This window comes from Thalassophryne amazonica, chromosome 21 (assembly GCF_902500255.1).
Source record: "Thalassophryne amazonica chromosome 21, fThaAma1.1, whole genome shotgun sequence".
Taxonomy (NCBI): Eukaryota; Metazoa; Chordata; class Actinopteri; order Batrachoidiformes; family Batrachoididae; genus Thalassophryne; species Thalassophryne amazonica.
In genome coordinates, this window is record NC_047123.1 from 27,019,768 (window position 1) to 27,041,511 (window position 21,744).

At 39.2% G+C, this 21,744-nt stretch overlaps 1 protein-coding gene across 2 annotated transcripts in view; it reads left to right on the forward strand.

Moving 5' to 3' along the window:
• The first annotated feature begins 261 nt into the window (after window positions 1–261).
• Window positions 262–21,744, forward strand: part of hbs1l (HBS1-like translational GTPase) — a 51,207-nt gene continuing 29,724 nt past the window's right edge. The window contains exons 1-5 of one of the 2 annotated variants that reach the window (XM_034161952.1): window positions 262–376; window positions 1,020–1,085; window positions 2,037–2,168; window positions 2,327–2,587; window positions 5,879–8,140. In XM_034161952.1, the coding sequence (XP_034017843.1) occupies window positions 334–376; window positions 1,020–1,085; window positions 2,037–2,168; window positions 2,327–2,587; window positions 5,879–7,359 (1,983 nt within the window). In that variant the 5' untranslated portion in view covers window positions 262–333 and the 3' untranslated portion in view covers window positions 7,360–8,140. Of the gene's footprint in view, window positions 377–1,019; window positions 1,086–2,036; window positions 2,169–2,326; window positions 2,588–5,878; window positions 8,141–21,744 lie in introns of those variants that run through there. The other variant, XM_034161951.1, reaches the window with a different exon arrangement.

Sequence of the window (21,744 nt, forward strand, 5' to 3'; positions counted from 1 at the left end):
ATGAAATAGCATTAAATAATAAAGAAAAATCGTGCGTGGGTCGCATTCACAATTTTAGAAAATAAATATTTTTAAAAAATCATCAAATGTTGATTTTAATTCACTGCGTTAATTTTTTCAACGCTGCAATCATAAACTGATTTGGGATCAGTTCATTTCGCACTATAGTCTTTACAGTCTATTGCCTAAAATGTGTAATGCATGTGAAATCTGATCCCAGATCTGATTCCACCGTTTAATCCAGACCAGGAAGTTACGTCAAAGAAATCGAAGAAGAAAAAAACCTTGTGTCAGTGAGTTCATAACATCGCTGCTGAGAGGCGATAAAGCAACATGTCTCGGCACAGAAATGTCAGAGGTTATAACTACGATGAAGGTAGATTAACATTAGCTTGGTGCTGGGTCAAACATAATGGCAAAGTCTTGGCTGGCTAAAGTTGTTAGCCGCGAGGCTTTGGCTCATGCTACAACATGCTAATGCTAGCTAGCTAGCTAGGTTAGCTGATAACGCTGATGTGTCCCTTGGCGCATGTCAAATCCGAGCTTCTTCTATATCTTCAGAATTTAAGATGGCATTTATAATAATATATGTTTACCGCAGTTAATTGTCAACTGCGTTTATCTGGGCAAGGTTCCACTGTTTTCCTGAACATTATGTTCTAACCTTAATCAGCACATGTGGAAAGAATATTGCCATTTTCCACCTTACTTACTGTGAATAATATCCTTTATTATTATCACTATTGCCCTTTATCTACTGTGAATCATCACCTCCAATGTTATTCTCATTCGACTTATTGTGAATGCTCGCCTATGTTGTCATTTTTCCACTTCATTGACTGAATGATCACCTACTAATCCACCAGCTGCTCCGTTCCACTTTATGCCTTCTGTGGATTTGCTGATGTTGCAGAATTGACAGTCATCACAAACGGGGTTTTCCTTTTGTTACAGTGGAATTATTGTCCATGTGTTTGTGTAATCGGGAGATTTGAATTTCACTTCTGTTTTCTCAACAGACTTTGAGGATGATGACATATACGGGCATTCTGTTGATGATGACTACTGTATATCACCAGCAACAGGTTGGTACAGATTCTCGTGGACAATGGAAAAAATTGAATTTATTTTATTTATTTATTTTTTTTTTTTACTTGACAACTTGTACTGGCATGAATTGTGACTGCTGTAGTCACAGCTTGAGCACAGTACGGGAGAAACTCTTGTTTCGTTCCATACCCAGACTGTCAACACAGTGTAGGCTAACTGGGGGCAGGCAGATAACAAAACAGTTTGTGTGTTTTGGAAAGGAAGAAAAGTGTAGTCAAGTCTTGGGAAAACACACCGGTGTTGCGCTTTGCTTCATCCACTACAGCACATAAACACCAGACAGATAACCAAACCATCCCCACCTCATGAAAGTAACCATCTATCTGCTATATCCAGGTGAAACATGGCCATCCCCTGGGCCTCCTCCAGCCACTGGAGTCCACAACATTCAGCCAGTGATACACTGGATCATGCCCAGAGGAATGCACTACATGGTGAAAATGTTGTAGCTGATGCACTTTCACAGTGTGGAAAGAAAAACACACAAGAAAAACAGGAAAAATAAATAATCGCTGAGCTGTGCACAATGAACAACAATGAAATTTCTCAGATGACCAAATGCACAAATGAAAGCAATGAAAGCATGATCAGCTTTGCTCATACATGTTATGAACTCTTATTTATTATCTCTGGGGCTGCAAGTCACAGATGCTGATATGTTTTGTGACTGGACTGAATTACTGGAAAAATAATACAATTCAATTTCACAGAAACAAATGGGAGAAGCCAAAAGAAAACTAGCCAGCCAGAATTTTTACCACTAGATTTTTGTGGCTGACTGCTTTACCACCATGAAAATGCCTCCTTTAATTCTGTTGCTTGTTTAGTTTGAAAGTGAATTAATTCACTTGTAAGTGATGACTCGTATAATCTGATGTTTTTTTTTAATTTTTTAGCTTGAGTTAAGAAATGTTTGCTTTATGCAGCAGCCCAGTTTATCTACTCCCGCCAAGAAAGGCAAGCGCCTAAAGTGGAGCCATTAGAGGAGGAGGAAGGTGAAGATGAGGATATGCCAATGTCCCCATCCATCAGCCACAACCTTAACCCTATTGATCAAGGTAATATTGTCATTAAGGCTTTTCTAACTACAAGAAAACAATGGCACATCTTCTGATTTTATATGCTGATGTTAAATCAGTGCTTTCGTATTTGTGTACTCCTTCCATTGAATATAAAGTTGTAATGGAACAACAAATTTGTGTGCCGTACTTTGCAGCTAAAATGTATTCATGTCTGGATTATATGCGGACTGTGCTGGGAGAGGCAGTGCCAGACTCAGCCCTGAGCCAGGCAGCCATAACATCTGGATTCGACCCACAGAAGGCTCTGGATTCAGTCCTGTCTGAAGACACTCAAACAGCCCCAGTTACACGCACCGTTGAAGAGATGCCAACAGTCCCGCAAGCCACCCAGGAGAGCACAGAACTTCCACAACGAGTCAAACGAGAGGCCAAGGCTGCTACACTCTCAGGGAAAGGTACATCTAGTGAATCAACAAGTGATCTTTTTATTGCTGAGAGGTTTTGGCATAGAGGATAACATGGACCAGAGTTGTTTGATGCCTATTTTTAGTTTTAGTGGCATTTAAATTCCCTGTTGCATTACTTACCAGCCTACAGTTGCTATCCTGTGCAGAAAATGTAAGAGTGGTTTCTTTCAATCAGTTTTATGCTGTAGAGTTTCTCATACTTCTAATCTGCTGTTAAAGGAGATCAAGTACCAGTGTTTCCCACCAAAAAATTTCAGGCCCGGTGCTACTCACCGAAGGGAAAAAGCAAACACCCCAATTCAAATTGCAAGGTACATTCCACGGAAAAATGTGAGGTGCTCAGAAACGCTCATTATTTTTGTAATCCTACCACAGTCTGACAAAACTTGATCGTTTTAAAAAACAAGTACTTTTCATTTCAAAGAATCCGTTTCAACATCACTACCTACACAAACTGCATGGGAGCAAACAACATATTTAGTTGTAAGCAAAATTTTATCTACTTTGTCCACACAAAATACATCCAAAGCAAATGTGGCCCATTAGTACGGCAGATAAAATATTTAGGAATGGTGATGTAAGCACCAAATTTGGCACAAATACTCCTTAGACATCACTCTTTTGGAGAAAAAAAAAAAAAAAAACGGATTGGCCACAATAGGCAGCCAGGTAGGGGTCAGTTGAAGAATTACACAGGGATCAAAATTTAAAAATGCTCCAATCATATTAAAAAATTCTATCACATTATTTGTCTGAGCATAGCTATTCCCAAAAGGTATAGCAAATTCAAAGCCTGTGTTCATTCGCAGCACAGTGGCTGACTTAATGAGCTGCTGTCTGACATCTTAAGAGTCACATTAAAGATCACAAAGTTTTATGCCATTTTTTATAATGGCACTTTGCCTTTCACAGTGCAGAGGTCTGGTATGAAACAGAAGTAATTTGAATGGTACCAATGGTTCACATGAACTAAGGTGTAGGTTAATGTCTGACTTATGTAGAGAGGACTCTGTCTGCAAAGTAGATGTCAGATTGTGATGCCTGACACTTACTGAAAGCTGTGACTGCTAAGTTTAATTGATGTGGTCAGCAGAATATTCAGCTGGAGTTTTTAACGTCTCACTGCTGTCAGCTGACCCTGATTTAAGAATAATAGGAAATTAAATAAAAAAAAGCCAATTTTCACTTTAAAAATAAGTTATTCCACAGAAGATTGTGTATGTGAGGGGAACCCAGAATGAAAGCACTGCTGATGCACTGAAATGATTATTGGCATTCCATTTAATGGATATTTGGCATATTTTTTCCGGTGATATTATTAATATAATATTTCTGGCCTGGTGGCCTGCCAGGCCTGTAATACTGTAGGGGAACTCCAGTACTGATTACATAAATACAGCACAAAAAGCTTATTGTATAGGGTTGTATAAAAGCTACACAGTTTCTGTATGTGCACAAGACAAATTTTGACAGATGAAAATGCAGGATTTACTGACTGCATTTTAACATTTTTTTATGGTTGCAAATAACTTTTTCATTTCTGATTAATCAAAGAATATTACAAAATAGGATTTTCCCCAGCCATTGCTCAGGTTTGACAGCCCATTGGGACAAAGCTGATTGCTACTGGGTCTGAAATTTAATAAAGTACACTTTCAATCTGGAAAACTAATGAGAGCAAACAGTGCTGTTGTGACAAATTAAAATTTTGATTCCCCACTCAGGCAGGCAGAAGCTCCAATAGCGGAATTGCATACCCGCCATATTGGATTTTGGCCACGCAGGGGGTTGTGGGAAATGTGTCCCTCCTGCGGACGCACAGACATGCTCGGAAAGTAAACAAAAGGCTCAGAATGCCGGGGATAACTTGTGTCCCTGGATCTTTCAATAACCATCTCGGGGATAAACGTGAACGTCTATGTTTTTCCCAAGAATACAACGCTTAGAAACAAGAATACTAGCAGGGCTGGAGTAACCAGAAAACTTACATGGTAGACAAACCAACGGTTTTTCCACCCAAACCACTTCCATCAAAACCACCAATATAGTATTGTCCACAACTCGCAGCAAAATTACGGCCACCATTTGAAGCATAATTTAGTAAATCCCTCCTGTAGAAAAAAACAAAATCTAAACATATGAATATTTGACAAAAAAAAATCTCTAAATATGTGCAGTTTACCCCATCAGTCACAAGGTAATAACTCTTAGAAGCAAGTTAGTCAGAACTTACCTGTATCAGATCCTTTTTCTTGCCTTTTAAACTTGAAATTCTGCACTTTAACCATCTTTTTAGTTCCGCTACTGTTACTGCCTCGAATGATGAGTTAATAACAGCTCCAAGTGGATCCAAAATTGGCTTAAAAGTACTGCATCCCTCTTTGTTTACATCCATGGATGCCGGCTGTAGACATACTGTCTATCCCATGATGCATTGTGTGAGGGCTACTTCCAGGCTTGTGCACTGACACATGCAATCCCCCTATTATGGAGTATAGTATCTCATATTTTTCAGAAAGTACTTTGCAATAAAAGCATTTTAATGTTAACTCTGTACAACTTGGGCTGTAAAAGCACATTGTAGTTTTATTGTGAAAGGCTAACTCGAGGATCACTGTGGATTTGAGGTAACAGACGCTAAGTGCTGTCAAAGTCCAAACAGTCACATGGATAAATGATGATGTACTTTCACAATGCATAGGTTTTACAGTGACACTGGGCTTCTTTTTGGTCAAAATGCTTTTATTGTGATATGAGATATTTGAGATGTTATTTAATTTTGTTGTCTGTAGCAGCGGAGAAAGAGATGTCTGCAGGAGTTTCCACGCTTTTCACTTGATTTTCACCCGTAAATTGACATTTTGATCACAGTTGGAATGCCAGATGTAATGCAGCATCCTTGTTACCCAGTTTGGGAAAAACCCTTGTTTTGCCAAGTGGTGATTAACAAGGAAGCTACACTTGTGTATTCATACATGTGGAGAGAGCCCTGCTTAATGTTAATAATAACAGTCTGAGTCCACCAGGATACCTGGTTCAGGTCGTCTGTGGGCTTGTGCACACATGGATACTTGCACTTCAAACATTTAGTAAATTAAATGTATAAGATGATGCATTCAAGTCATGGAGGTGATTAATGAAGTGCTTTTTTTCTCCCCCTTCCCCCCTCCCTATCTTTTTTTTTTTTAACTTAATTTGACTGCTGTTGCATCTTAATCTGTTCTGCGACTCTCCCGTCTCACACCTTCCTCTAATGCAAATGGCTTTTGTTAAGGTAAGGAGCCTGCACAGCTGCTTCTAATGCAGACATGACACACAGACTCGATACAGATTGGTGCAAACATTCACAGCCACAAGTGCAGAACCTTTGTGATCTATCACTTTGCAGACCTGAAACTCATCATTTTACCCATGAAAGTGTTAAGTCAGGTGTTGGTGGTATCAGTTTAGCACAGCTCATGTTTGAGCATGAACAGAAGAGCAAAGGAACAGGACTGTGTCATGCAAGTCAAAGTTTGAGCATTTCCCCATTGGGATTGTCTGATACACCATACCCCATGGTGTCTAACCATAACCATAGTGGTCTCTCGTTGGGAACATTGGCATCTTTAAATGTGCTTTTAGGGCCTCTTAGCTCTGCCCCATGTGCCACATCACCCTCTCTTCTTGCAGTTCCTCTGAGTAATCTGTCATTGAACAACCCCAAGACAACAACCACCACCGCATGCTCTTCTCTGACCCCTTCTCCACCTGGGCTCAGCAGTCTCAGTTCTATCCTCCAGAATAATCATCACTCAGTGGGATTTGGGACTCAAAGCAAAGCCACGATGGCGGATCTTAAGGGATCCCCATCGCTGGCTGATCTAATTCAGGAGCACTTGAACCGCAGCCCAACTCTTAGCAGCCACATTCCCGGTGCTGAGAGCAGCATGGTGTCTGTTACGTCCTCAGCGGCGACTTCACCACCACCAACGCTCTCACTGTCTCAGCTGGCTTCTCAACACCAAAGCAGGAATGAGGACAGAAGTGCATGTCTGCTCTCCCTGGCTAATTCGACCAACATCTCTCCTAAATGCCACAGCGGAAGCGAATTTGTGTCTGAGCTAACTTTGAAAAATCAAGCCCAGAATGCCTCAGCAGTCCCTCAGTGTGAACCTCCTGCATTCAAACACCCACCCGGCTTCTCTGCACAGCTCCCTGTGTCAAATTTGGCTCCTCATCAACAAAGCGAAACCACAGCCACCTCAAATGGGTCCCATCACTCCCGTGCCTCGCTTCTTTTACCAGCAAAACCAGAGAGGGCTGAGGTGTTGGCAGACCGTTTTGTAGAGAGTGGAACTAAAGCTAAGGTTCCCAGGAAACAATACTGCCAAAACTCCACATCACCGTGCGGCATGCAGAAAATGGATCTGAGGGAACTCTTGGCACAAACACCCACAAATGAAGACGACTGCTCACCCTCCCCTCCAGCACCGGTTGCGCAGAAGAAGTATTCAGTTTTCGCACAACCGTCAGCGTTCGCCAGGACATTATCGTTTCATCCTCGCAGCTCGATGAAGAAGAATGTCATGAATGGTGTACTAGTTCGAACTACCGCCACCAGTCACCATGACTTTACAAATAGATCTCAGGATCATCAGGGTGTACCCAGTGTCCAGCAAAACCCGCTACCACCAATCACACCATTTTGCTTTGACACACCCTCACCCGATGACATTGTCCTTGCTAATCAGAAAAAAGCTTTCACCAGGGATAAGTGAGACAAAATGTAAAAATGCACCCAATGTCTTTTTTGGTGCTAAAATGTCTCGCTCAGGAAGAGAACCTTGGATCTTTTCGGAACTCAATTCAAGAGATGCTCGACCAATCATGTGGCTAGGCAGCTAGAAAATAATTGCAGCAAAATAGCTTCACATGCATTAATTATGTTTAAGGTTTTTTTATTATTAATTAATTGCAACAGTTAATATTTTGTATTCTACATTTCAAATGTGATTTTTTTTTTTTTGTATACTTTGGCATTTATTAGCTTGTACTTTATGTGAAATAGTACTTATCTTAGTCAGGAAAATTAAATTCTGTGAACATAACCTCTTTTTTTTTTTGTTCCCTTCGAGTTGCATCAACCCCTTCTCAAAAAACAAAGGGGGTTAAAAGAAGAAAGAAAAAGAGGTTGCTTTTTGGCTGCAGGTGTGCGGCAGCTATTGGAATATAGATCAGTTAGCCACTGAACTGGTTTACTGCTGCCTCTGTTTGAAATGGAGGTGGGGGGGAGACATTTTGGTTAAGAGGACACCTGGAGATTTTCCCATGCGCGAGCACGAACACGTGTGAAACAGCTCCTAATTGTGTTTTAGTATTGAAGGCATTAAATGATAATACAAGGACTGTAAAATGGTTACAAATGCATTAAAATCAATACGTTGTAATCCTGAGGGTTTTGTTGCTCTCAGAAGTATTATGAATTACAAATGGCTTTACACTGGATGTTTCATCACTTGCCAGACGTCTGTCAGTTTTGCAATAAAGTTTATTTATGTAGTTGAGTGCATCTCCATCTGGGTGGGTTCGGCTTTGTGTTTTAGTCATGCTAAAAAAAAATATTGGTATTGTCATGCTGTTTATCTTTTATTTGATTTATCCTAACCACTTAAACTTGACATATGTGCCCATATTTTTAGAAAACTATATACTTTGCGAAATGTTCATGCACCCTTCTGTTTTTAAAAAGTGTCATGTTTGGAAAATCACACATGAAGTGTCTTACATTGATATTCCAACAAAAATCTTTTTTTTTTATGTAATTAAAACAAGTAATTGTTGATTCAATTAATTATCTAAAAAGAAAAAAAAAATACAGGAACAACCAAACATAATTGTGGGTGTGCTGTCTGTAATGACCACATAAAAACATGTTGCATGTCACAAAAAATAATTATAAAACTTGATTAAACACTTTAAAACCACGGTTTCCTGTGACTTGCAGAAGTTTAATTCTGTCAGCCTACAAAAGTACAGTATGTATTTTAAAGATGAACTAGAAGCACTCAGAGTGCAAACCTCCGCCAAGGCCATGGGGTCACTGATACATAATATCTACACGCCGTGGAATCATTGATCTTAAAAAAGTCTAACAATGATGTTTGCTCAGTAGTAAAAAAAAAGTTTCATCTGTTGTGACTGGATAGCATGTATCCTTAGCGCTTGGCATCACAGTTTATTGCAACTTGCACCTTTCCCAGAAGCTACTGTCATCTGAGCACTGATATTGATATTGCATCTGCTTATAGACAAAAACAAATAAGAGACAAAATTCAATTTATTATTCAACTAAACTGCAAATATATGAATTTTTGAACATTTATGAAACACTTCTCTAAACAAGGCCATAGGGTCACTGACCCTAAAGAGATTCCTTCCTTGGCACAGTGATCTATTCAACAATTCAGTGTTACAACCAAAACTATGATACATACACTTTTCTTTCCTTTATATTTGACATCCTTGACCATGAAAACATACCACTAGAACTTGGAATCACTTTTATGTCTTTATTAGTTCAAAAGTTATTGTATAAAATGATTTTTTGGTAATGGCAGTTTTCTTCTGGATCTGGCTCCATAACATTTGAAGCTACATCAAATCTGCTGACACCTTACTGAATCAGTACAGATTCAGCTACAATTTGGTGTTAGTTGTGCATCTCTAGCTTCATTTGTCACGTCACACTGACACATTTTCTATTTTCCCTATATTTTTGCATATTCTGGATCACCAGATCCGGAATCCGGATCCGATCATCACCAAACTTTATGTTTCAGTGCACCGGTATTAATGTTGGGCTTGGACAGCAAAAATGTGGATGAGTGGGTTAGCACTACTATATTAGCCAGCTTGTGTAGACAGTAATTCAAAAACAATAAATGCTGTCATCTTGTAACTTACCAAATTAGTAAGAACACAGAGAGGATGAATTGAATGGTTTGTGGTGTACTTGATACTCCCGATCAACCCCGTTTGTTTTGGGGTATGTAGTGTCCCATAGAGGTGTTTATGACACCTAAATAGATCTTTATTTGATTGGTGGATTCTCTCAAATGTTCATTATTTGTCCCATTGGTGGTGTCACTTGTGTACATGTTTAGATTATGAGCTGTGGGTTTGTCTCGCATCTGTTTCACTCTATTGCATAGCTCCTTTAATTTTTCATACAAATGCTTCCATGATACCAGGAAGCTAAATCCAGTGGTCACATTGTTCGTGGGGACATCTTTCGCGTCCGTAGAAGCTGTTTTCCAGTGGATTCATTAAAGCAGATGTGTGTTTCCACACAACAGTGAGCTCCTCAGGGCTTTTGCTCTGCTCAGCGGTGTGTTGGCTCACCTGCCTACCTGCCACCTGGACTGAACTAGTTTTCAGACACAGAGCCTATTCTGCCCCCTGCTGTCAGGTTTAAGTAAGCCAAATTTCAGATACTGCAGAGTATTTTGGTGTCATATAAAACAATTAATGAAAGAATATTTTCTTTCATTGAAAGGTGGAATGTTTCCTTGAAAAAGGCTAATGAGATCAATTAGAAAATGTGGAGAGAATAACTATACCCAGTACATGAGCAAATGCAGGATGAAATATACATATGGGAAAGTAAAGCCAGAATTACATAATGGATGGACTGTGTGACCGGGGATCAATTCAGTTTATTAAATTTATGACACGCTAAATCACAACAAAAGTTGCCTCAAGGTGCCTCACACAAAACAGTTCAAAATCAGAATTAAAATCAGTGAGTAAATTAAAAGATTCAAATACACAATTAAAAGACACAAGTAAAAGAATAAAACAGATAAAAAAAAAAGCTATTCATAAGAAAGGGAGTAAAAATACATTTTTAGTCTTGATTTAAAAATGTCCACTGAATCTGACTGCCTCACAGTCGCAGGGAGACTGTTCCATAGAGCGGGTGCATGATAAGAGAAGGCTCTTTGACCCGCTGACTTCTTCTTCCCCCTAGGAACACACAGTAATCCCGCATCCTACGGCCGCAAAACCCGGGCCGGTACGTAGGGTTTCACCAAATTGGCCAGGTAAGAAGGCGCCAGTCCATGAACAATTTTATAGGTTAACAGTAAGACCTTAAAAGCTGCTCTTACAGAGACAGGAAGCCAGTGCAAAGATGCCAGAATGGGTGTAATATGTTCAAACCTTCTGCTTTGTGTCAAAAGTCTGGCAGCAGCATTCTGAACCAGCTGGAGACCCCTAATGCTGGACTGCGGTAACCCTGAAAATAAGACATTACAATAATCCAATCTAGAAGAAACAAAAGCATGAATCAGGGTTTCATCGTCAGTCATAGACAGGATGGGATGAATCCTTGCTATATTTCGCAGATGGAAAAAGCAGTCCTGGTAATCTCCCTAATATGAAGGTCAAAGGACAACGTGGGATCAAAAATTACCTCAAGGTTCCTCACTTTGTCTGTATGATGATCCTTCCAGGACTTTTCATGTGCTACGGCAAATTAATGATGGACGCTGCTACAAAACATTTCAAGATCTATGAAACACTTGTGTATTGAACATAATTCTGGAATCTCCATAGACCTCGGTGTGCTGTGCTGCAACCCTCTGGATGCTTCAAGAATATGCATCCGTGTTAAATTACAAATATCATACTTAAAGGCTACATTCAACGTAGGTTCTATACATGCATTATCACGTACCTTCCTTATTGTGACTGTTAGGAATAATTCTGTACTATATATATAGTATATTGACGTAAGACTTGAAAAACATAGTCAAAGTAAAATGCTGGGGGAACTCTGCATTATGAATTAAAGGGCTAATTAAAGAACTAAAGGGTTAAAGAGGGCTTAAAATATGTTGTACCAATGATGTTACACAATGGAGAGTGTTTGCTGTTCTTTGGTCACAGAAATGCAGGAAAATAACAATTTGCAAGTTGCTCTGTGAGTCATACGCTTAGCTCACCTTTTTGTACACTGTTGGAAAGTCTTTGGCCTGTAAAGTTGTTTGATTGTGTGTGTGTGTGTGTGTGTGTGTGTGTGTGTGTGTGTGTGTGTGTGTGTGTGTGTGTGTGTGTGTGTGTGTGTGTGTGTGTGTGTGTGTGTGTGTGTGTGTGTGTGTGTGTGTGTCAACTTTTTCCAGGTGTAGAAAGCTGAGTGAATTGGACCCTAAGGGGGTCAAAGCTGGTGGTGAGCCTGAGGGAAATGATAGATAGTAGATGGCTGATAATTGCAATGATGATAAGTCAAACAGGTTTCTGAGTGTAAACGTCGTCCTAGTTGCGTTCTGTTGGTTCATGTGAGAATGTAGAAATCTTGATTGCATTGAAGTCAATTTTTTTAAAGCTTGCCCTGCAAAATTGTACAACGGATAAAAATGGACTCATATATATTCGTCCAGCAGCTGTTTTTCGGCCTGACGTCTTCAGGCCAGTCATTGTGTGGGCTTGAGCAGGAAGTTGCACTCTGGGGCAAAATGTCACCCCAACCTCACGTCTCGTCACAGCAGCCGATCACTTTAACTTTTCTTTTACACCACCTACGTAGGAAAATCTGATCATGCCTTGAAACTTTCATAGCTTTGAGAGATCAGATTGAGCTTTGTCTTCGCATGCTCTTTTTTTTTTTTTTTTTTTTTTGCAAGGCATAGTGTAGATGTTTTTTTGTGCACTGTGGTGTCAACAATGGAAAATGCTCTTAGTAACTAGAACTGGTCAAAGGTTTTTTTTAATTTTTTTTATTTAGACGTGCATTGCATCAATGCTGCTGCCATTGTTGTGAGGGGAAAAAAAGCCTCAAGTGAAGAAAAAAGACAAGTGGAAAATACAGCATTCATAACAACACAAAATACAGCAGTGAAGCCAATCATTTGTTTTCTGTATAGTTTGAAGGTAAATAAGTGTCCAAAAAGCACTAATCTAAATTTAATAGGCTTGCTCAGTCACTTCATAAATCAGCTAATCACCCATCATTTTTCAGCTTCGGGTGAGTGTGTTAAATGTTCGAAGTTATGCATAATACCTTGTAGAATAGCTGGAATAGTGGTGTCACTGGTGTCTTTGGAACAGACAACTTGGGGGTTTGCAGCTTAAAATATGGAAGTATTTCTCAGCAATGACAGTATTGACTCTCCATGAATGAATAATGTGTGTGTGTGTGTGGGGGGGGGGGGCTGCTGTGAAAGAAGACTTTAAACGACAATAAAATTGATTAAAAATTCATCAAATGTAATGTAGATAACATAATTTTGAATATTCATCTATGGGTTTGTAACAGTAGGTTACTTTGAGAAACTTTCCAAACCATAAAATGTCAGTGCTTTTATCTCAGCACTTTTATGGCTTTTTGTTTGTGCCTTTAGCAGATGTTGGCTGCAGAACATAAGTGGCGAAAACTTGTTTTGAGCTACTGTTGTTTATCATGCTTTGTCACACATGCGACAGAATCGGTCTTGGACAAACATTTTTTGCGAAGCAGGTTCAAAACAGAAAGTGTTGATACTGCATAAATATCACTTTGGGAAGCCCCTCACTTTAGTATACAATGCTTGTTCATTTCTGGTTAAAATGAGAATCTTAGTTTTGTTACTCAGCATTGTAAAGTATTAATTGTTTGCTGGAAACGTTTTAATAATAAAAGTTGTAATTAAATTGTCTGTCTTGAGGCTTAAAAAACAATTGTAGTCATAATTTGGTTTTATTTTCTAAACTGCTCATATTAATGTTCTTGGCTTAAATTCTGGACTTTAAATTAGTAACATTAAATATTAAGTATTCACAGTGCTTCACTTTTTCCACATTTCTTTATGTTGAGCCTTATTCCAAAATGGATTAAATTATTTTTTTTTCCTCAACATTCTGCACACAGTACCCCATAATAACATTATGAAAGTTTTTTTTTTTTTTTACATTTTGCAAATTTCTTAAAAAATAATAATAATAAAAAGAAATCACATGTACATAAGTATTCACAGCCTTTGCCATAAAGCTCAAAACTGAGCTCAGGTGCATCCTGTTTCCACTGATCATCCTTAAAATGTTTCTACAGCTTAATTGAAGTCCACCTGGGGTAAATTCAGTTGATTGGACATGATTTGGAAAGGCACACGCCTGTCTTCATATAAGGTTCCACAGTTGACAGTGGATGTCAGAGCATAAACCAAACATGAAGTCAAAGAATTGTCTGTAGACCTCTGAGACAAGATTGTCTCGAGGCACAAATCTGGGGAAAGGTACAGAACATTTGTACTGCTTTGAAGGTCACAATGAGCACAGCCATCATCCATAAATGGAAGAAGTTTGAATCCACTAGGACTCTTTCTAGAGTTGGTCGCCCGTATAAACTGAGCACTCAGGGAGAAGGGCCTTAGTCAGGAAGGTGACCAAGAACCTGTAGAGAGAGAAGAACCTTCCAGAAGGACAACCATCTCTGCAGCAATCCACCAATCAGGCCTGTATGAGAGAGTGGCCAGACAGAAGCCACTCCTTAGTAAAAGGCACATGGCAGCCCACCTGGAGTTTGCCAGAAGGCACCTGAAGGACTCTGACCATGAGAAACAAAATTTTATGGTCTGATGAGACAAAGATTGAACTCTTTGGTGTGAATGTCAGGTGTTGTGCTTGGAGGAAACCAGGCAGCATGTGGGGATGTTTTTCAGCAGCAGGAACTGGGAGACTAGTCAGGAGTGAGGGAAAGATGAATGCAGCAATGTACAGAGACATCCTGGATCAAAACCTGCTCCAGAGCACTCTTGACCTCAGACTGGGGAGACCATCTTTTAGAAGGACAGTGACCCTAAGCACACAGCCAAGATATCAAAGGCGTGACTTCAGGACAACTCTGTGAATGTCCTTGAGTGGCCCAGCCAGAGCCCAGACCTGAATGTGATTGAACATCTCTGGACAGATCTGAAAATGTCTGTGCACCGATGCTCCCCATCCAACCTGATGGAGCTTGAGAGGTGCTGCAAAGAGGAATGTGCAAACCTGCCCAAAGATAGGTGCACCAAGCTTGTGGCATCATATTCAAGAAGACTTGAAGCTGTGATTGGTGCCAAAGGTTCATCAACAAAGTATTGAGCAAAGACTGAACACTTAGTATGTGTGATTTCTTAGTTTTTTTATTGTTAATAAACTTGCAAAAAATTCAAAACTTTTTTTGCATTGTCATTTTGGGGTGTTGTGAGTATAATTATGAGGGGAAAAAATGAATTCACTCCATTTTGGAGTAAGGCTGTAACATAAAATGTGGAAAAGGTGAAGCACTGTGAATACTTTCCAGATGCACTGTATTTTGTAGCTGCTTCTTTCCTGATAACACAAAAGAATTGCCATGTACACTACCATTGCATCGACTTAGGAATTGTAATTAAGTTTTAATATAATTCATTGCCCAGCCAAATAATTCAGAAGAAATTGGATGTATTTTTCTCATTTCTTGTTTTCTTCTTGTTGCACCATTTGGGCCTTACAGGACTGATCGTTCGCTTGGACCCTTGTTTGTTTGCTGATTTTAATAATACGTCTCGTCATGGCGCGTCAGTCTGTTGTGGCTCTCTTTCTCCATAGAGTCAGAACACCACCACCAACACAACATTCATTTTTCAACTTTGCATAGAGCCGATTTTTTCTTCTTCTTCTTTGATGTTTGTTGTGTCTTTGGAAACTCCAGATCAGCAGGGTTAAGCAGTTGACTTCACTCTGTAATGTATTATCCAAAGATTTGGACTTGCACTGACTGGCGCTTTTAAATGTGAAAAGTGTTCAGTAGGTGGCGTTTTGCCTTTCATATGAGCTTTGGAACAAGTGTTCCGAAATGTTTCAGAACACTTTTTCAAATTTGCTGTAACTAATGCGCAACATCGACAAAACGTTGTTGCCATCTCCATTCACATGTTCCATCCATTACTTAATTGGTGTTTTACTTTCCCGTTGTGTTGTATATTTTGCTGTACATTTAGACATATAGTGGGCATCGTTTGTCTCCCTGTCATTGCTAGCTTAAGTTGTTAGTTCACATGATGGTGGGCACGGCATCCAGCAGGTGTCACACATCTACGTAGGCTAAATCAAGTTGCCTTTTTGATTCTGGCACAGAAAGCTCACCAGCTTTTAATCGGTTTGTGCTCTTTTTTTCCGACCTTTTATGTTTGAGACATAATAGATAATGGCATTTATTAATCCGTGTGCTGCCAAAGCAGGGTATTGTCACCAAACTCTGGGAATATTGCTTGGGCAGATACAGTGCCTTGCAAAAATATTTGGCCCCTTGGTATTTCATGCATTTTAATTTATTTATGCCATTTCAAATATAAAAAGTAAATCAGGTTTGTCAATGTAAAATTTTAGAAAATTATGTTCCTTAAACTCAAACTGAAAACAAATCTCTACAACTTGATATAAATTAATAAAAAATGTAAAAGCCAAGATGATGGGTTGCATAAGTAATGGGCCCTTTTGTATAATACCTGTAAATAATCATCTTTTTTGCCAGTTTTCTTCAGACAGGTCAGGGGATGGATACATGAACATTTCCAAGTCGCTGAAAATCTCTTGAAATTTATTGACATAACTTATGAAGAAATACAAACAGCATTGCACTCTGGTAAATCTGTATGGAGTAGACAGTTTTCAAAAACTGAGTGACTGTGCAAAAAGAAGAAGAGTGAGAAAAGCCACCAAGACATCTTTCACCAAAACATCAAATCTAGGCTTGCATCTCAGATGTACCTTCAGGGAAATTGTAGCTGAACTTTCAGGTCTTTTTTTTCTTTTTTTTAATAAAGAAAATCCTCCTCTATACCATTTCATCATGAAGCTGTATAACTGGTGATTCAAAATACAAAAATTCCACTATGCAAAATTTCTCCAATCACAGCCAGAGAAGTCTTCTTCTGGGTTTGTATGTTATACTGAGAAACCTTTTACTTTTTGTATTTGAAATGGCATAAAGAAATTAAAATGCGGAAAATACCAAGGGGCTGAGTACTTTTGCGAGCCACCGTATCTCAATATGGTTCATTGTTGGAGCAGATCGGATAAAGGTCAAAGTCAACAAATACATGGTGTGGAAACACATTTTCTGCTATATCTCTACAGCCAGTAGGGATAGAGAGATGCTGGAACATTTATATTGGTATCAAAACGTTTGTGATTAATTAGTGTGAGTGGTGTCATGATGAATAGCAAGGAAGTCACAAAGTCATGTTTATTCAGATCACGCAGGGTTTGCATCAGCTCTCTGATGCATTGAATTGGTTTTCACTTATTGGTCATCAACATTTTTGCTGTACAATCCCTGCATCACTATCTCAGGGATAGTGGTATTGATGGTTCATCCACTGAAATGGAGTTTTTGTGCACGGGCGTCTTGACGGGAAAGAATGCCTTAGAATCCAAGCTACATGGATAATATCACAACTAAACAAATCCACATCCATTTGTCTGCAGAATTACCAGGAACCCAATGAATTGGCAGTGATAATAGTTACCATAATGGAGTGCTCGTATACAGTGACCTTTATATCACTCTCAGATGTGCTGGTTTTGAGCAATCTAGATCTAGAGCAGATTTGGAGAATGTTTGCACTCTCATGAAGGCTACTCTCTTTTTGTAGGTTTTGTTTTTGTAGGTCAGTGACACAAATCCCTTTGCAGTTCCTTTTTCATTCCAGGCTGGTTTGTGAGAGTTCTCAGTCATTCTGTAAAACTTGTGGTTTGACTGTCCACTGAGTGGGTACAGAGGCTTCTATGTTATGGAAGTAATTCCTGTGAAATGTTTACTTTTGGTACTGTCACTAAATCATGCTTGTGACTCATCCTGAAAGGGACCACATGGGTCTCCTCCTCGGTTCTTGTCCCTCGGCCATCAGTCTCATTTCCTTCCTGTTTTTTTTTTTTTTTTTCCTTCACTCATTTCTTCACCACATATTTAACTGTATACATGCACATTTGTAGCATGTACATTTTAGATATCTGTGATTAAGAATATAAATTTGGACAATCAAGAGTCAAAACTCTTTTCAAACATAAATCTTTCATAGCCTTTAGCGCCCTCAAGTGGTAGTGGCTTTGATGGCCACAGTCATTTTTTTTTTTCCCCCAAACTGACATTTTGCTTTTATGATTACTGGAACAAACAGGTTAGTTTTTAAAAGGATTGGTACGTACGGTAAGTGTTGTTTTTTTATTGATGGGTGCAACTGTAAACAGTGCCGTTAAATCTTTTATTGTCTGCCAATTTTCTTTAGACAAATTGAAAATGTAATGATGAAGTGAGTGATTATCACTCACACACCCACTTGGCCCTACCGTTTTGTCAGTCATCCCATTAACTGTCCTTGTTGTTTTAGTTTTGGCTGCACACTTGTGTGTATTTGGATGGGGAGGTTGATATTTGCATATCCTGGGCAGACTCCTCTTATCCTGTGCTCAGTTGGGCCCTCAGGCCAAGGCGTACAGATGACTCACCCACCCTTATTCACTGCAAGGGTCTGCTGTACCAGAAATCCTGGATGGGAGGCAGCCAACTGTTTACCTGCCAGTCCAAACAGTGTAAAAAGATCCTGCTCACAGCCTCACAACCTGAGTGCAGGTATTGTTGCTGTCAGGCTGTTGGTGCTGCCTCGGGGCAGCATCTAAAAAGATCAGGCAATTTGGAATTCTGACAGACTGACATGTCCAATAGTTAAAAATGAGCTTTCTCTTTGTGCCTTGTGGAAAAATGTCACCGATGCCTAAAGATGTTAACACAAATAAATACTCTGTTAAGCTAATTGATATGGTTTGAGGATACCGATGGCTGTACCTTATTTGGACATTTTCTAAATAGAACTTGCATTTATCTTAGGTTTAAGTAGATTTTTTTTCTTTTATACATTACAGTAAGGTATAAGGTGGTGATATCTTGGACAATGCTTGCGCAAGAAACCTTGACATTGATATTGGAGGGACAAGAAAGCTCCCAGTTACGGGAGGACTCTGGCCTTCAGTCTGGAAATTTATTTATTTTATGTTCTTAAGTTTATTGTATCTCAATCTGAAATGGAAATGAACATACATGCATTTGTGCCATCTCATTTAGATTACTGGCAAATCAAATGGTATTGATCCTACATTTGTTCTCCATAAAGTTCAGAGTTTAGTTGAAAACTATGTTCTTGGGTACTCTGTCTCTTAGGAGAATTCTTGCTTACCGCTGGAATTACTTTGTGTCTAAAGAACAGTTAATTAGGTGGACCTCTATGAGGAGTGTCACTTGCGTTAGGTCGGAACGTCATTCCCTACATCTTTGCCATGTGGAGTGTTGTCCTGGGATGATCCAGCACACAGTTTGAGGTCCCCAGATGTGACATTCTGAAAAATCCAAAGCTAGTTTCAGTAGCTACAAGAATGAAGTTATTACCAGCTGAGCAGGAAGTACACAGTCAGGCAGTCATTGAGGAGTCTAGGGGTGACGACAGCAAGATTGGCGTTTGATATGGCACTGTTGACACGACAGAAAGTGGAAGAGAAGATCTAACTGAAATTCTAACTGAGAAAAGCATGGAACTCCTGAAATTATGGGACTGTCAGAATTCAGTTGTATCAGTGGTGTTTGACACAACAGCTGCCTCCAACACAGGCCATGTGACTGCTGCTTGTGTTCATCTCCAACGGGGCATTAGGACGGCCATTACTCTGGGCAGCATGCTGGTGAGGTGATGCTGACACAGATATTTGTTGACCTGAAGATAGAAGCTTCTAAATCACTTGACGTGTCCGTGTTGAGCAGGTTTGGGAAACACTTTGAAACTGTACGCCATATCAGCAAAGAACATCTGACACCGTTTGATTCAACTTCATATTCTGCTGAAACAAAGGCTCTGGTGCAGGAATGGAGAAGTGAAGCACTTCAGCTTCATCAGTTTCTATGCAGTATCGGCGTGATGATTATAAGGAATTCTCAGAACTGTGCTTGTACTTAGATGACCTCAGTTACACAGATTTCAGTCTCAGGCATCCTGGTGTACTAGTGCAGCAGTGAAGAGAATATTTAGAGCAAAATCCTGCAAATGGTGACACAAGCATCAAATTCGGCACAAATATTCCTTAGACATTACTCTTGAAAAAAACGACTCGCCATTTGAATTATCAATAGATGGCCAGGTTGGGGTCAATTGAAGAATTACACAGGGATCAAAATTAAAAGATGCTCCAATCAAATTGAAAACTACACTATATTATTTGTCTGATCATAACTATTCCAAAAGGTATAGTTTGGACTATCTATGGCTGAATGTTCAGGAGTTTTGGGGTAAAAACAGCAAAAATGGTGACAAAGTTTGGTTTCAGTTTGTACAGGGGTCAAAAGTTAAAGTTGCCCCAATTTTGGTAAAAAATTATGCAGATTATTAGTTAATAGGATTTTAAAAAGGAATAGTTTGGACCATGTATCATGTTACAGGGTAACTTATGTCATACGTCATAGAATCCAATGGATGTTGACCTTGTTTGACTTTTACTTTGGAGACCAAGCATTCAACACAGTCAAAACTATTCCATTTATTAATCCTATTAGCTCAACCAATAATTTGCATCACGTTTTACCAATATTGAAGGAACTTTAACTATTGACCCCTGTACAAACTGAAACTGACCTTTGTCACCATTTTTGCTGTTTTACCCCATAACTCCTGATAGTCTGGGAGCTTATGCAGCAATAAAGGCTCCCATGGGAATTTTGTGGTGAAAGCAAACCACTGGTTTAGATGTTTCAAGGGGTCCTTAAGGAACATGAAAAATTTGTTGGCAATCTTGATTCACACCGGAAGTTCCATTTTTGAGGAGTTTAATGGTGGCCACCATTGAAAATGGGGCGTAGCTAAAAGTACCAATATACTTTCCTCTAGCTGGATAAGAATGCATGAAAAATGAAAGATAAGGACAAATTACTGTCAGAAATGCAAAATAATATATTTTCAACTTAAGTAAAATTATATTTTGATTTATGGATATATTTTCAGAATCTGGATTACTACCGACAGAAATGGAACCATTTGTCTCCATGTAAGAGAGATGTGTAGCAGTTCCATACTCGGATATGAACAGTACCACTTCATAAATTACTTATTTAATAAGTCAAAGGTTTAAATGGGCCTCAAGAATACGAGGCTCCGCCAGCAATCTTCTTTTCATAACACTCTTTTGCTCTGTTGTACAGACCAGTATGTGCAGTTTCCTGATGCTCTGTGCCATGAGGCTTCATTAAGCACCAGGGTTTCGCCAGTAACATTCTTCAGTCATTTTTGTGTTTCTGGATAGATAGTCACCAAAAGATCCTCTGTCTTCTCTGTACTCTAATACTTTCTTGTGAGCCGTAGGGTTTTCCACAAGGTCTTCATCTTTCTTCTTCTGGCATATTATGCACTGCGAGTAATCTGTGTCTGTCCTTGCCTTTTTGCAGCAGGTACATAGAAACACTCTTGGTTATCCATCTTTGCTGAAAGAAGAGAAAACTACAATATTAGAAATTTGTAGATTCCTGCTACTTACCAGAAAGTACAGAAAGTGGAATAAGAAGGTATTAGTATCACATAAATACAAGTGCATTAGAAAATACAAAACACAAGCTAAATATGTGAAAATAAGCCTTTATTTCCCTTAGAAAGTGATATATAAATAATGTTGACATCTCAGAGAGAGGTCGTCTGCAAAGGCTTGACGCAACTCCAGGAACAGGTGACTAAATTAAATAATATTTATCACCCTTCATGTGAGATGACTAGGCATAAACAACTACTTCAAAAGTGGTTAATTTATGATGTTTAATTATATTCTAAATATCTGGATGCAAATACACCCAAATATTCCGCTATCCTGAAAGATAATATCTCATCTATTATGTTCTGTCTTGAAAAACGGCTAGAATATGTTGATTTTTTTTATTATTATTATAAAAATGCATAAAACATTATAAACAAGATTCTATGGCAATAATATATAAGCTGGGGTCTCTGTGCTTCATTTAGTCAGAAGGGCTGGCTCTGTCCTGGAATGTACTCTGGACCCCATACAGGTGGTAGGCGAGAGGCGAATGTTAGCTAAATTGACATCAATTGGACAGCCCCTCTCACCCCTTAATTGAG